Source organism: Micropterus salmoides, unplaced genomic scaffold (genome assembly GCF_014851395.1).
Source record: "Micropterus salmoides isolate LMB-PRFRI ecotype aquatic unplaced genomic scaffold, ASM1485139v1 Ms_hic_scaffold_4, whole genome shotgun sequence".
NCBI lineage: Eukaryota > Metazoa > Chordata > Actinopteri > Centrarchiformes > Centrarchidae > Micropterus > Micropterus salmoides.
The window spans coordinates 37,698,587-37,716,429 of NW_024043372.1; the positions used below are offsets into that span (position 1 = coordinate 37,698,587).

General features: G+C 39.3%; 1 protein-coding gene across 1 annotated transcript in view; it reads right to left on the reverse strand.

Annotated features, from left to right (window-relative positions):
* Nucleotides 1-738: 738 nt before the first annotated feature.
* hdac11 (histone deacetylase 11) overlaps nucleotides 739-17,843 on the reverse strand; it is a 40,525-nt gene continuing 23,420 nt past the window's right edge. The window contains exons 9-11 of the mRNA XM_038697355.1: nucleotides 5,981-6,077; nucleotides 4,728-4,906; nucleotides 739-3,558 (exon numbers count right to left, since the gene is read on the reverse strand). Coding sequence (XP_038553283.1) covers nucleotides 3,316-3,558; nucleotides 4,728-4,906; nucleotides 5,981-6,077 — 519 coding nt within the window. The 3' untranslated portion in view covers nucleotides 739-3,315. The remainder of the gene's footprint in view (nucleotides 3,559-4,727; nucleotides 4,907-5,980; nucleotides 6,078-17,843) is intronic.

A 17,843-nucleotide genomic window follows, 5' to 3' on the forward strand; every position in this document is an offset into this window, starting at 1 on the left:
GGTGACAATCAATCCAATATTTGTCAAGAACACAAATGTGAACCTCATGGTAGCACTTGAGGAAAAATGACAGAATCTGAGTCATTAGTGAGTCATCAGGATTCACCATCTAAAAGGCAATTTAAATGCTACTCCATCCCATAGTTGTTTAGCTATTTTAGCCTGGACCAACTGGTGGAGACTAACCAATGTCCATGGAGATGTGCTCAGAGAAGCTACACAAATTAGCCATTAGCATCCTCTATTTGAGCTACCAGTACATATTTCTTTCTACGCCCCTTTCCTCTCTCACTTATGTATGGCAGGCCTTCCATTTGAAACTTGTAGTCTACACGGCCAAACCTGATCCTGACCCAGGTTTTACGTCTCGACTGCTACTTTTGTGACCAGTAAACTGATTGGTTTATCCATAATTGTTGTAGTTCTCCTCACCATGCCTTGTGTAGACAGCTGCTTGATTAAAGGACAACAGAAAATTAGTGCATGGTAGTGAATAGTGAATGCTTTAGATCTTTGATTCTTGTTAGAGGTTTTCTTACTGAGCCACTAAGTTGCAACTGTCCGATCCTCATTACATCATATGGTGCCGGATCACCCATATGGGACTATCAGTACTCAATGGAAAATTCAAAGAAATGCTGACCTACATAGCAGCAGCATTGCTAACTAAGGTTTTCCAAACATGCTATTATTGTACCATGGGCAGTAAAGATTTAAAAACAAATTACAAAGCAGACATTTTGGCTGTTATAGGTTTATTCATCATTATGATGCATAGAAGTAGTTTTCAATGTCAGCACAAATCCCAAACGCACCCAAAAACATTCAGTACTTTGTAGACGTCAGTGTTATTTTTGGCACACACCATTCAGTCAACTCAAATGACTAAAATGCTGACTGACACGGAAATGAGCGGATGAGCGGGAATCTGGGATCAGGCATTTATGGACAGGCCTGCACACAATAAGTGATACAGTCTGATTCCTGATGAAGGTAGACTGCATTAAACTTTTCAGCTGGATTTCAAAAGCAGCCCACCAGATCAAAGACTTTAGCTAATTAGCACGGACACCGCTAATATGGCCTGTCTTTCACAGTTTCATTATGAATGTGTCCAAACAGCTTCCTGGATAAGCACCGGATACTGTTTCAACCGGATACTGTTGTTCAAAGATAGGCCTTTAAATCCTTTAAATGATCACGAGTCTGTACTCCAGTCCTTTACTCCCTAACTTTTTATAACAATAAAGTGAGGCCCGAGCAGTGGAAGATAATGAATGTGAAAATACATTAGAAAATCATTACAGCAGCACCTGCCAGCAGCCACGGAGGTCCGCTCAGCTGCAAAACACATCTAATGCAATGGCAGTACACAGTTACGTCACCAGTATCAGCACTCACCTCATGGATGTAATATGGTCGTAGCGAGGAATAATTTGAGCAGAATACCTCTCAGCAAACCTATTATGGAAATGGTATTATCACATTAGGATTTCTTTGGTGACATATTCAACAGGACCTAATTTATAATATGGTGTGTGATATAATGTCAGTTTTATTGGTATATCAAATTTGAGAAAAAAAAACTACAAGTCTTTTATCTTTTTTTGGCTGCTAAAAGCACCAGTACAGTGACTGCATGAATAGATGCGCCACAAAATCCTAATGGTGGTTGGCTTGACCGGGTTTTCACAAACGACGGCTCACTTGACTGCAGTCAAAACGCAATCTACATGCACCAGTTCAACACAGCATTCTTGCTATGACTTAGAAGACAGTGATTTTGTTTCCGCTCTGTCTTCTCCAAAGACCTTAAATCTTTATCTGCCGTTTACTAACAGCTGATGTTGTCAAGCTGTTACTCCGATGGAAGACTGGCCAGTAGAGACGCATCTTTCGTAGGTCCCACCAACAAGATCTCAGCAGCATTTTGGATTTGCAAATCAAGCCTTTGGATGACATTTTTAATGACACATTCATGAGTGTAGATAGTTTAACTTTTTGACACAAAAGTAACTCCATAGATTTACTAAAGCTAAAAAGTTACTTAAGCCAAATCCAAACAACAGAATGAATAGACACTGTCCATTAACAGCAGGATGTCCATTAACAGCTGCATATCCAGTCCACACAGAAGCTGTGGTAGCAGTTAATGTTTTTTTTACAAGCTGCTGCATTAACCATATTGATCCAATATTTTTAAAGATCAATTTTGTATGAATAGAATATTATGTGTAAACATCATTAGGGGAGTTCTGTATGTCTGACTACAGCAAACCAATCAGAAGTAAAACCCATGAAAAGCGCCACTCTACAGACCTGCTCATTAATCACTGAACACTTTTTGGACTTCGATGTGTAGATGGCAGGAACACACTGCAACAGAACATTGATTTTCAGGAGTTTGGGAATGTTGGTGAATTTTCTTTCACTACGCCAGTTAAAGTGCTCAGAGTCACATGTTTTAGTGTTTCATATTTGTTCACACTTTAGAGACAAAATACTTTAGTACCTACAGTAAAATCATATTGGGTTCCCTATAAACACAGCGATAGACTGGATTTAAAGCACCCCATTAATTGCTCATTAGTAGCCAAACTTGTGTAATGAAACACCATTAACTCTATAATAACTATAACATTATCTAGAGACAAACGCCAGTTTATCCTAGAAGTGATCAAACTAAATGCTAATGAGGAATGAAGGACACATTATCTTCAGTAAGAAGTTTAAACATCACTGTTGGGATAGTTACCGTTTTCATGGGAAATTATCTCCATAAAGTAATCTGAGATGGAGGTTAATTAATATACTTCCCATGTATCTGTAAGAACATTTCACCGATTTACCATTTCATTGACTATTAATGTCATATCTTTCACAAATGACATTATTATATTTCCTGAGATGAAAGAATACCTCTATAAAATGCTGCCCAAACATACATTAAACATAAAACCATCATTCTCCAACTGATGAAAATTTAAACAACTCTTTTTGTGGCATATGAGGGCTTATGAAATCAGCTGTGGTCAGGATTTATTATTATGAATTATTCCTCTCTTTGAGTAACTGCCAACTTGTAGTTTAAAAATGTAAAACTTTACCAGAGCATTTTTTGTCCTATGTGCAAACAAGCACTGTGGACCCCCCCCCCCCAATCATTCGTCATTCATTCCTGTGTGACAGCAGTAACCTTAAAATATCATCACTGCTGTCACACACTAACTGTACAACACAAATTTACAGAGTGCCTTTAAATGTCACAGCTGTAGATGACACGCCTGTGAGCAGTAACACCAGGATTAATGCATCTCAGACAGCAGTGAATGTTGATCCAACAGATCCAGAGCTGCACATCATGCCGGTCACCAGTGAAGATGATCCCTCCCCCTCCAGAGCCTCTGCTCCAATCAGGCCATGCTGGTGCAAGTTGAGGATGGAGTCAGCGATGATGCGGGCTGTTTTCTTCTGGTACCCCCCAGATGTCACCATGAGTATGGGGATGCCCCGTCGCCTCGCAGCCCTGAACACAATCTCGTCTCTCTTTACAATGCCCTGGCAGAGAAAGATGAGACAAAATCTGGTCTATACATGGCTGTGGATAGTACTGGTATTTTCTATGACTTTCGTCAGGCTGTTGACTAATGTTTCTATCTACACTCCCTTCCTTCCCTGAGCAGGGAGGGGAGGTCTGGGGGAAAGAAAGACAAATCCCTGTTTGGCTAGGTATTGAGAGTGGGAACAGATTATGTAAAAAAAACTCATTTGTTAAGGAGAAATTAGTATGACAGAAACACATGTTCAACCAGAATGTTAAATAATAATTATTAAAGCTGCACTAACCAGGGGTTTCTTTTTTAATTTCAGGCCATTTACCAGTCCAAATCCCAAATGAGTTCTACTGCACACATCAGTGTACCATCCCCACTAACACATTCGGCAGATTCACCTTATTTGCTCCAATTATTTTCTGGAATTTACAGGATCTCTGGCAGGAAATCTCTGCACACAGGAAGCAATACATCCAACTGTGGCTCATGTGGATCAGCTCTCAGTATTCTTTCAAATTTCCTGACAAATTAGCTACATGAAGTACTCCCATGAATTGACACCAGCTGAGCCAGCTGGTTCTACATCTCTGTCAAAACAGCAATGCAGATGAAGGATTTTCAATCTTTTAAGATTTCTTAAGAGTAAACACGGATGTAAAGTGATCTGCAGACACTCTGCACTTTCATTCATTAACATCCAATTAATCAGTGCATTGTAACAGACACATTGCTACAGACTGAGGTCACTTCCATCCCTGCCTTATTCAATTATATGTTTATTACTGAGGTCATAGGTAGTAGTGGTGTTTTACATTTTATAGAGAGGCGTTTCATCTATTTTATCTAAGAAACACCTCTAAATACAATGCAGTCCTGAACAACACATCACTATGACACCTATTAACACCTCAATAACATGTGTCAAAAGAAAAAACCCTCAAACTTATAGGCATAAAAAAGGTAGACTTCATGGCAGAACAGTTGTGTTTGACTGCATCTGATATCACAGGTGTAAATGATAACAACATAGCAGTGACCCCCAGACCCCCCAGAATGGTCTTCCAGCTCACCAGCGATGTTTTGAAACTCTAGTTTGAACTATAAAAAGGTTTTTCAATACTCACTTCTAAAAAATACGGTCACACTGAGTATCTGACACAGCAGGTACAGTACCTGTGGTGATATGGAGAGTCCTCCAAGGGGGTCCCCATCCAAGATGTCTGTCCCTGCATTGTAGACTATGATGTCAGGTCTGACCTCATTCAGCGCTCCGTCAGAGTGGAGCTCTACCTTCTGTAGGTACTCTGAGTCTTCAGTGCCCCAGTCCAGTTCCACCTTCCTCTTTATGGCTCCTGGAAATGCAGAGAAATGGAGACGGGAATGGAGATCCACACGGATCATCACAGATCAAGCATCAGCACAAAGCCACAGAACAGAGCTGCCATCAATAAACCAGTAGCAGTAATGTTGAGCTGAATCCACAGGCCTCACATTTACATAGGCTAGTAATTGCTGTAGTATTTCATGCAACAGGATTTCTATCAACACAGGCATAGTAAGGCTTACAAAACTAATTTCTGATTTCATATGGTAAGGTCACATAGGTAATTGTGTTCTATAGAATACTGGTATGTACATTTCCAATAACACATGCAACTGATGAAAAATGTTAATTAGGACACCTTTATGTTTCAACATTCAAACAGAATTAAGCAACAGAAGTAGGAATGGACAACTCAATAGCATGTCAAACTGAAGTTTTTGGTAGGTTTTTTTTTTTTCAAGAAGAATGTCCAAAAGTTATAAGCTCTGTCTTTGAAGGGACAAGGAAATAAATGTGTCTTGGAGGAAAAATATGAAGCAAGAGTGGAACTGTGTGGTTTTTATCTTAAACAAGCCAGAATGTACATTTATTTCACCTATAATGATTACAAAATGTCTTAAATTCAATTAACTGCAGAGAAGAAGATAGCTGAAGAATGGGGAGAATTTTAAAGACAAGACTGTGACGTTTCGTCTGCAGAGTATTGTTAGAATTGGGGTAACATGTGTCAATACATCAGCTTTAATGTATTGACAGATTAATTAGTGGAAAAGCCGTGATTATGATGTTTCATGGACTCCTGCGTGACAGAATTCCCGCTGAGTGCTAATAGAGTGAGTGGTAGTGCCGAGGCAATCATAGCATAATTCAAATGGCACTGGGTGACGTCCAGGGACTGGAACTGACAGCTCACTCCGCTTCAACCTCAACCTCCAACCAGGCAGCAGGAGCAATATTGAGCTTATTTTCTCACTAGAATGCATCGCATCTAAGTAGATCAGAACTCTAGAACTGCAAGAACCTGTCTAAAGATATTAATTCTACAATATTTTGTTGAAATCAAAAAGTTAAAAAGGAAGTTTGACAAGGTGCTTTCACTCACTTTTAGCATATCCGTCTCCGGGATAGATGTAGCGATTATACATATCCATGATGAACACTCGTCTGTCATCCAAGAAGTCACGCTCGTGTCCATTTCCCTGTGAAACCACAACTTCAGGTTAAAAAATAAAAGCACTTTGATGCTGTCTCTGCTTCTTTAAACATCATCCAGAACTGACAAACTGAATCAAGAATGTTTTTTTTCATATTTGATCATGTGTAATACAGGCAATAACTTACAGCTTTTTGACATTTATTTACCTGAGACACACTGCGCTGAATGACAGCACCAGGTCAGGAGTAAATAGTCTTGTCAACTATAGGCATTAAATGCAAAATAAAAAGGAATGGCTTCTGCATCACTTTTCATTTCCTTTCCTCCATTGCCACCCAAAGTGTCTGTCAGCTGTCAGGAGGAGATTAGGCATTATGCCAAGTCTAATATTACTAGATACAAAAGAGGATGTATGGGACAAGCAGGACAATTTGGTGTCAGCTGAACATAATGCCCAAGTAACTGTATAATTCATTGATGAAAGTTATAAAATAAATAAATTAGGTTGCTTGTGTGGTCTGGCTGGTTCTAATAGAAATTTGAGATTGAAGTGATGTGATGCTAAGCTCAGAAACTAAAGGAATAGTTAAACATTTTGTGAAATCTGCTTATTCCCTCTTAGTTAGAGGAGAAGATGATGCCACACTCATGTTTGTGTGTTACGTATGAAGCTGGAGCCTTAGGTTTACCATAAAGACTGGAAGCGTGGGGAAACAGCTAGCCTGTGTCCGTCCAAAGTTCCTTTGGATCATTTGTTTGACCTGAACATAAACATCCAGTGCTGCTGGAAAGTTTGCTAACCATTTAGAATGTTCTATTCTAAAGGGTTCAATTAGTATTTCTGCATAAATGTGATCTCAGATAAAAGTATCTGAACAAGATAGCGGCGTGTGCACAACGTGGGGCTCAGGGTCTGTCCAGATTCTGCGAATTAGTAGTTCCAGCCTACTTGTTCCAAGTCTGTTCAGTCAAAACAGTTGTGCATAAGTATCATACAGCCAACAGGAACTCTTGGACATCAGATCTAATAACCTGGACAATTTTATAGGCCATTTCTGGCTCACTCCAAAGATTGCCAAGACATTGAAAGTGAACTGCTCGAAAGCTACATGAAAGATTGTAAACAAAGACAAAGAAGAGAGGAGGGCTATGGGCTAAGCTAAAGCTAACTTGTCATCATCTCTATCTAGCATTTTCCTCGCCAATGGTCGGTGTCTGGGGAACCAAATGGATGAGCTGCAGCTGCAGGTCATCTCTCACTAAAGAATTATGGACTGCAACATCATGATTTTCAAGAAAACATGACTCTGTGTACAGCATGTTAGACCACAGCCTGCAGCACAGGGATTAAAGTTCTCAGTAGTAACAACAGTAGGCCTGCTGTGTAGGGACCAACATGAAAACTTTGAAGTGATGGCTTTTGATGGCTTTGAAAGTTGTGTTTGGACTTGGATACAATTACCAGACTACAGTTTCCAACTGAGTAAAGGGGTATTTAATGCAATAATTTTTTCACCATTTGGACCTTTCAAGTTAATGTGAGGATTCGCTTTTAGAAACAATTAGATATGGTGTTCTTGTCTTTCTGAAACGGATTGCGATATGCGCCGCAGCCATTCCATCTGGTTTATAGACTACCGCTCGCTAAGCTATGTTTTAATCTTACACCACTGTGTTGCGACCTCTTCAGGAGTCCTGTTGAAGTTTGGCTTAGATCCGCTGCTCAGGTTACATTTAGGGGAGACCGGGAGTATTTGTAAAATCTCTGAAATTTTCTTTCATAACGGACTACTTAAAATACACTAGTATCGTTTGATATAACAAACCTACAGTATTTATGTGCACTAATTAATAATAGAACTGATATATTTCCACTAAGGAGGACACAACTTTAAAATTACATTTAATGCAAGAAGTCAGTGTTACAATTGCACGGTCTCTCAATCCCAATAAAACTGCACTTTTTTGTTCATTTTGCACAATTTGTTACTGTACAACTTGTTACAACGTTCCCTAAGCAGAAGCCTTGGATGAAAAGAGATCCACCTACTGTTGAAGACACACAACACTGCTTTCAGCATACACTGGCACTTGTTCTGGTGCAATTGCTCTCTCAGTGAATGTTTCCCATAAGGTGAGCTTCGTAAAATTTACTTTTTAGCTTTAAATAAATTTTTCATATGGTTTCTTTTCATAGGGACTCAAGCTATGGATCAACATGCCCAAAAAAAGTCAATCTGGTCTCTTAATAACCTCGCCCTTCTAAAAGCACTCACAAGATGCTCACAAGTCTTTGAGCTAGAGTCTAAGTCAAGTCTCTCGTGGTTATAATGAGGGTTGCATCCCCTGCTACGTTCAATCCAGGCTGCTTATAAAACTGCATAGCCATAAAGAATTTTTTAAGTGTAACCCGTTTTTCACTCAGAGCCATGCACAACCAACTACTGTAACTCAACACCCCCCCCAGACTTTCAAACCAGTGTAACGTTAACTAATGTATAATAAAACTGTAACATTACCTGATAAACCTTTAACCTGTTTTTCACTTACAGACCACAACCATGTAGCCTAATGCGTTTACAACTAATCACAGCTTATAAACTACTGTTAGTCAGTTAAAATAATAAAAAAGAAGAGAGCTCATGTCTTTTTTATATATATAACTCAGCAGTAAGTCATGTTGATTATAGGCTACAGTCGGTTTTCCAAATATAAACAAAGATGATAGACATACAGTATGCATACCAAACACATAATCCATTGGCAGTGACAGGCTTCTGTTATTGCTTATATTCACATAAATGTCATGCCTGATTACCTCATTAAACTGCACTTATTTAGCCACCTATTGTGATTATTCCGTTAAAAGAAATGGTTAAGTTTCACAAAGACATACCTTTGCTAATACCACGGACACAAAGTGATGTTTATATGCATGTTATGCCTGTTTGACACGGATGCAGCTGTAGTTATAAAGAGACTGGGCGATACAGCTTTAACATGGTGCGCAGACAGCAATCAGTTTTCGGTGGACGATCACTTTTCAGCACGACAACTGTGTTTGTTTGTCTCTCACATGTGTCGCTGTGCACAGCAAAAAAATAGTTGTGTTACGTAGGTATAGGTTATAGGTATGACAGGGAGGGGAATACCAGCAAGCACACCAGACGTTTCCTAAAAATAAACATTGTTCACAAGTCCTGCACCTCGAGTTCGAGTCAAATCTGAAGTCTTTTGAGGACGAATCTCAAGTCGAGTCTTGAGTCACTGTGTGTGCGAGTCTGACTCTCAAACTAGAGTCCCCATCTCTGGTGTTACCATAATGCAAGAAGAGCCATGGTTAATTATTTCTAATTTGACACACTGTACACGCTTCTCGCGCTTTTATTTTGTAGGCAAAACCACTAAAGAGGAAGTGATTATGTGAGTAACTGTTGCTGCCATGATTGAGATCTATTTCAGCACCGCTATCAAAGCACCATAATCTGGCCGCGGGCCAGATATTATTGCTGGCGGGCAGTTTTGAAGAGGGTCCATAATCACAGAGAGAATTACATCGTGTCCCATGATGTAAAATGCCTTTGTATAAACTTAATTTATTATGTGGTTTATAATGGATATATATATATAACATACAACTTATGAACTTAAGCAAGTGTTCCTCTTCTGCCACTTCACACATACACGCTATGCCTGCACATGCGCACTGTTGACCCAGGGTTAGGGTTACAATTTTGGATTTATTCACGCACTTTAAAAACATTTATTGAAATTTTTATATGTTTGACATATTATCATTAAACGTTGAAATGTATATTGTAATAGGCTGTATATTAACTTATTGTAGTTCTATGTAAAATCAGATGTTGAACATCCCCATATCACCAAAATGGCGTGATCCTTGTTTCGCTGCGAAGCCTCGACTGTGAGATTGACAGTCAAATCAGGGTTTGACTATTCAGGGTCAGCCCTAATTTTACAGGTGCTGGTAACATAATTAGAATATCATCAAAAAGTTGATTTATTTCAGTAATTCCATTCAAAAAGTGAAACTTGTATAATGTATACATTCATTCCACACAGACTGATATATTTCAAGTGTTCATTCCTTTTAATTTTGATGATTATAACTGACAGCTAATGAAAACCCCAAAATCAGTATCTCAGAAAATTAGAATATTGTGAAAAGGTTCAATATTGAAGACACCTGGTGCCACACTCTGATCAGCTAATTAACTCAAAACACCTGCAAAGGCCTTTAAATGGTCTCTCAGTCTAGTTCTGTAGGCTACACAATCATGGGGAAGACTGCTGACTTGACAGCTGTCCAAAAGACGACCGTTGACACCTTGCACAAGAAGGGCAAGACACAAAAGGTAAAGGTAAAGGCTAAAGAGGCTGGCTGTTCACAGAGCTCTGTGTCCAAGCACATTAATAGAGAGGCGAAGGGAAGGAAAAGATGTGGCAGAAAAAAGTGTATAAGCAATAGGGATAACCGCACCCTGGAGAGGATTGTGAAACAAAACACATTCAAAAATGTGGGGGAGATTCACAAAGAGTGGACTGCAGCTGGAGTCAGTGCTTCAAGAACCACCACGCACAGACGTATGCAAGACATGGCTTTCAGCTGTCGCATTCCTTGTGTCAAGCCACTCTTGAACAAGACACAGCGTCAGAAGCGTCTCACCTGGGCTAAAGACAAAAAGGACTGCACTGCTGCTGAGTGGTCCAAAGTTATGTTCTCTGATGAAAGTAAATTTCGCATTTGCTTTGGAAATCAAGGTCCCAGAGTCTGGAGGAAGAGAGGAGAGGCACAGAATCCACGTTGCTTGAAGTCCAGTGTAAAGTTTCCACAGTCAGTGATGGTTTGGGGTGCCATGTCATCTGCTGGTGTTGGTCCACTGTGTTTTCTGAGGTCCAAGGTCAACGCAGCCGTCTACCAGGAAGTTTTAGAGCACTTCATGCTTCCTGCTGCTGACCAACTTTATGGAGATGCAGATTTCATTTTCCAACAGGACTTGGCACCTGCACACAGTGCCAAAGCTACCAGTACCTGGTTTAAGGACCATGGTATCCCTGTTCTTAATTGGCCAGCAAACTGGCCTGACCTTAACCCTATAGAAAATCTATGGGGTATTGTGAAGAGGAAGATGCAACACGCCAGACCCAACAATGCAGAAGAGTTGAAGGCCACTATCAGAGCAACCTGGGCTCTCATAACACCTGAGCAGTGCCACAGACTGATGGACTCCATGCCACGCCACATTGTTGCAGTAATTCAGGCAAAAGGAGCCCCAACTAAGTATTGAGTGCTGTACATGCTCACACTTTTCATGTTCATACTTTTCAGTTGGCCAACATTTCTAAAAATCCTTTTTTTGTATTGGTCTTAAGTAATATTCTAATTATATAATTAGTTATAATGTAGTTATAATCATCAAAATTAAAAGGAATGAACACTTGAAATATATCAGTCTGTGTGGAATGAATGTATACATTATACAAGTTTCACTTTTTGAATGGAATTACTGAAATAAATCAACTTTTTGATGATATTCTAATTATATGACCAGCACCTTTGTGTGTGTGTGTGTGTGTGTGTGTGTGTGTATATATATATATATATATATATAGACCTAACTATAAAATATTAAAAGTATCTTAGATGTAGTAACTACTTTTGCCACGCTGCTGTAGCTTAGCTTGCTACATTTCACTGGGGGATAGCTTCTATGTAGTGAAGCTCACTACATTTTCCAAGTAGCTTGCCCAACACTGATGACAACTGATAGAAATTCATGCTCATGCCTCAAGGTGTTGGCTAGGGGGAAATTTTGACTCGATCTCTAAATTACAGGTCAAGGGAATACAAAAATGAATTGAAATCATTGTTGGGTAAACATAATATCCACTAATCTGGCCCTGGTCCTGTTTCTAAAAGTCTAAGATAATCTTCGCTGATAGTTCTATTGTCTTGACGAAAAAGGGTTTCTCTGCACATCTTCCAGCAACATGGAGCTGGATTAGATGCTTCTCAGGACAAAGACAGCAGAAGAAGGAAGCAGAGGAAGAAAGGACTTGGGCACACTGCAAATCAATCAGTGTACTCAAGTCCTTTTGTCCCTCTAAAGTCCTACTGTTTTATGATCTTTGATCCTTGGACTTTCTGTTTCATGAAACAGAGTAGGTTTCCATTTTAACAAATCTAATCCATAGCAGTACATTACTTAGCATGCAAGCTAGTACAACACTCTGCTACTCCAAACTGGGGACACGCTGACCTCCATCTACTGCAAGTACTTCACTTACTATGGATAAGTACCTCATACAGCCCCACTTAAAAATCCCGAAGTCTCCCTTTAAAACCATAATTGCACTGGATTTAATCAAACCTAAAACACATTGAAAGATGAACTATATATTGCAGATTAGATCAGATTGGTTGTGTGTTAATAGTTAAAGAACCTAATAGCGATGGACCATGTGAGACACTAGCACTACTCGCCTATCTGCATCTTGACATTACTACTAACAAATGTCACCGCCAGAGCTAAAGCCAATCATTGTGGAAAAATGGACTGTGTGTGATCTTGATGCAGGGAGATTCCTCTCTGTCAGTCACATAAAAAGCCTGCTCTCTCTGGACATTAACTAGCTGTGCTTCAGTAGGTCGAGTAATGGTTTGCACATCCTGCTGTGACTTCTATCTCCGTCTCTGGTTGACTGATAAAAACGGCGCTGTGTTCACGTACCATGTGAAAATGGTGAAAAAAACTACGGTGACGGTATTTGAAAATTTGTTCACAAGTAAAACTCTTGTCCCTATAAAAGGTATAGACCAGTGTGAGTTTGGGTGTTAGTTTGAGCTATATGTATAAACCAAAAAAACTCATACTGCACTGAGGACTCATACTTACTTGAGACAATGACTAAATCACCATGCAAGTGAATGCTCTGCTCCATCTCCTAAAGACAGACTGCGACTATAAATCAGCTCACATGCTGCCTGAGCTCCTGCTGCCTGCAATCTTATTAGTCTTATCCTCTCCCCCACACACTATACAATAAAAGATTGCTGTTTCACTGCCATTTGTTAGACAAAAGTCTTCAGTGCCGGCTTCAAACAAGCCTTTCCTTCAAACATCTGTATCAAAAAGGTACAATGTGTGAGAATTGAGACTACTCTCCACTAGGGGCGTGACAAGACACTTAGCTCCCGAGACGAGACATGGAATTGGGTTCATGAGATCGAGAGTTCAACGAGATGAGAGTTCAACAAGATTTCAACACTATCTTTAAGAAATCTGCAATGCTAAATTATATGAAAATTTTGAGCATCAGTTCACTTCCTGAATTGTGGTGAAGTTGTATCTCTCTAATAAAGGAAGGAATCTGTGTGTGTGTGTGTGTGTGTGTGTGTGTGTGTGTGTGTGTGTGTGTGTGTGTGTGTGTGTGTGTGTGTGTGTGTTCATCCAATCGACTTTAAACGTGGCGTCTGTGTCGCTGCGGACCCAAGGGAGTGCAGTGTCGCGTTTGGTGAAATTATGTTTACGTCTGTTGAAACAGAGTTGTAAGAGTTTTATGAAGCTGAAAATCTAGCAGTATCTCTGTCTTTGTCGTGTTGTTTCAGTTGTATTAATTCTGTTTTATAATTGCTGTAGGTGGAACCAATGTGAGATGCACATTTTTAAGTGCACTACACTGCAGTTTCCAAAAAGCGCAGGGAGGCATCACATCGGCCCCTGTGAATGGGCACTGCACTAGTTATATAAAGGAAAGCACAAAATGCAGGTGTCAACTATAACAGAATTTAACGCAGTGCAGCTCTCAGGCATTCTGTGTTGCTTTCAGATCTGTTTCTCCTGTAGATCTTTTCTCATGTAATATTATCCCTGCGGAGTCAGCACACATGCAGCTGTCATTTAGTCTTCCCTACATTTTGTGTCTTTGTTTGGGGAGGTAACCTCTTCAAAAGTGATTGTGGCACCTTTTCACCTCAATGATAAATTAATACATTTATTTTAATTCAGTTTAACTCCTCCTGAAAACTTTCTGCACATTCAGAATCTCTACCACATATCTGTGTTCTCTGACATGTCCAGAAAAAAAACTCGCTTCAGTTATTATTGCTGCTATACATGTTAGTTACCATGGTCACAACTGTTCGGACTCTCCACTTGTTGAATTCATACTCTATAACATCTCACATATGAGGTCATAACTGATGCTAGCTGCCGTTAGCTCAGCCATACAGGTAACTTAGCAGTCCACACCTGGCACTAGAACCAGAGCCTGGTGACCGGTGTATAATTTTTTTTGGTGAGTCTTCAGAAATAAAGAATTACATTCAGATGTCTTTAAGGGTTTTATTCTTTGCAAAGGGTCAGACAATCATACAGCTTGCAATCAGTCTGCAGAATGTAAGACAAAGAGCCACTGAAGAAATAGGTGACTTTATACTCTAAGGGCCCGATTTACTAACATCCCGAATAAAGAGGACTAAATTGTGTGCGCATTCTAAAATACTGCACGTGCAATTGTAGTACTTGTTATGGGTGATTAACTAAGAATTATTGCGTAGATGGCAACACGTGCAAACACAATGGAGGTGGCAGTATTTCACTGCTAGAAGACAGAGCCAGTGCAGTCATCGTCTCAGCACTCTACTGCCACCGAGCTTGCGTTAACATGCCCACCATACGACCAGTGTTGGGCAGTAGCGTCGCTACAAGTAGCGCCGTTACTAGTTTAACTACATTTCTTAGTAGCTTGGTGGTAGCGTCGCTATTTTCTGAATCAAATAGCTTTTCAGTAACGAACCTCTTATATTGAGCAGCGTGGTAGCTTCGACACACGCTACGTTTCCCCAAGCATTTCTGAAGGATCAGTAAGAGACACCACCGCCACACAGGACCTGTGCTCTCCGCAGCGCCACACAACTTTCTAAATTCTTCCATCTCACGGAGAAAAGTAGTCACTTTGCTTAGAGAAGAACGTTTACTTTTTCATCTATAAGGAACAGGAAGGATGTTGTTTAGAGTAACTGTGCATTCCCACATAATCTACATATTTCCAGCATTTATGTTAATTAGTATCAATATTAATATTAGTGTCAGTGGTATTACCACATTCTAATAGAGATGCACCAATTGATCGGAAGTGAACTGAAGAAGACAAAACACTCGCAATTTGTAATACCTGTAAGCAGTGGCGGCTCCTGCCAAATGTCTCAGGGGGGCAATTGATGAGATGATGACTAAGGTGACCAGTTCAATGGTCTAAGTCAGCTATAAGACAAGGATTGTTCCTTATGCTACATACTGTACAGTATTTGTATGAGTTCACTGAATGAACATTCAATAGTGATTATCAACAGATGAGTTTCCATTTATCAGTTAACCCTCAAAAACTTGGATCTAAAGGCAACTACTTTAGCATTATTGAACACTAAATTGACTCTCACAATCAACTGATTCAGGCACTGGGGCTGATAATGTGCAATGAATAAAGCTATTTACAGTTCATCCAGCATTGCAGCAGCTAAGGGACAGACTGGAGTAGAAAACAAACTTATCTTTCTCAAGTAATACAGTAATTTAATAATGTCATTTATGTAAATGAAGGTTAATAAAAACATAGTTATCTTAAATTTTAAATGGGCAACAGAGGAACTTAGTATTTATTTTCATTCTTTACACACAAGACTAGCTATGCAGACAGTTGTAAAAAAATATATTGAATGTTCTCTATTTGTTATCCTGTAGTTGTACAGTAATATGAGGATTGTGGGCAATATTAAGAGTATACAGTAAATATACATTAAAAGACAGTGGTACTGTCACATGTGTTATTGCACTCCTCTCTCCCTCTCTCTCTCTCTCTCTCTGTAGAAGCAAGCCTCTCTGTTTTGTGGAGCCATGCTGTTTGTTGACGTGTTAAAAAACACAGCGGCAAGAGAGAGTATTGTGGTTTTACTGGTATGCAGCCTATGTTTTAAAATGGTTGGTGCCCCACCATTTTTTAAAAATAGAATTACGACACAGATCAAATCTGTGGTTATTCTTGAAATATCCTACTTTTTAGTAGGATATTTCAAGAATATCTATCCCAGTTGTTTGTAAAAAAGAATAACAAATTAAATAGTATGGTTAATAAATACTTACTCATATCTATATTTCAATTAAATTATAGGCTATTTTGAAACAAATAAATTTAGGCTCTGTAAAGTCTGTAATCTTGTTCCCAGCAGTCAGTGTCACTCCTACAAATAAAAGCTTTATATTTGTATTTTTATGGAAAAGACCCACTAGCATATTTGAAGAACAATGACAGAACACTTACAGATAAATAACACATTAAAACAGGATTTTATGGAACTCAAAATTTTAACTGAACTGGTTTTAGTCTGTAAATGTAAATGCTCCGTACTTGTATAGCGCCTTTCTAGTCTTTTCAACCACTCAAAGCAGTCATACACATTCATACACTGAGCCTAAGTGCTCAAACGGAAACTAACATTCACACTCATTCATACAGTGGCGGAACAGCCGCCAGGGGCAAATCGGGGTTCAGTATCTTGCCCAAGGACACTTCGACATGCAGCCTGGGGGAGCCGGGGAACCGCCGACCTTCCGATTAACGGCCAACCCGCTCTACCTCCTGAGCCACAGCCGCCCTATAGATTATAGAAAATTAGTAACATTAACTGTAAAATAAGAAACCAGTATATCAGTCAGTAAATCAGTCTGTTATTCTCTAATGTAGTTTTCAACTAGTCTATATACTGCATAATACTGAAATTCAGTCATGGCCTTTGGTTTTAGTGTGCCACCCCAGGATTTCCAGTGGCCTCATCTGGCTTCCCCTAGGAAAAATTTCAGGGGACGCCATTGTACAGATGGTGGACAAAACAACATTAATGGCTCTATTTTTGTATTGGCGTAACATGTAAAAACTAGACCCCATTTAATTCTGCCTTCATTTCACATATGGCACTATAGTGGTGTTGAACTGCAGATGGTTATTGTATAGATAGAGATAATTGCAGTTGTTTATTAATTCAGCTTTTCCCTTTACTCATCCATATTTAATTAAAGTGACAAAACATTAGAAGCACTGCAAAAAACAAACAAACAAATAATGCAATACATCAACACCTCAGAATGTACTACAGAAATGAGTCCATATACAAACAGTTAAAGTAGTAGTAGTGTTTGTGTTGTTTACCCAGGTTTGATGGAAAGGTCAACTATAACTGTTTGTCTTTATTTAGTTAACTGTGGATTGTCTATAACTATAGCCATGTTTCCATCTAAATGTCATGCAAATTTTAAGCGTACTTTTTATGTCACAAAAAAGAAAAGAAATTGCGAAATATGTGTGTTTCCATCAGCAGGTTTGGAGTGAATAAACCAGGCTACGGCAAGCGGAGTTACGTCAGTAGTTGACGTTACACATGGCTGTAATAAACAAGACGAATGGGTTCCAAACCAGAAACAAAACCAGTCCCATTAACCTGAAGGCCACTGAGCTTAGAAAAATGGAGAAAGGTCCTCAGAAATGTGTTTCAAACGGGCAATTTGCTACTAACCATGTCTCCGCACGTTATGGGAATGTGCCGAGTTTTGCATGCACCTCCAAATAATGCTTTTAAACGCTATGATATCCTTTGTGGAGTTCATCAGTAGTGATAAATGATTCGAAGTATATATGTATAAAAAAATAATATTTTATTACATTCAGTAGAAGTAGCATTCATTGAGATTCAGCAAAAATATGCGGTGATAACCCTGTTTGATCAGTGTGCAGA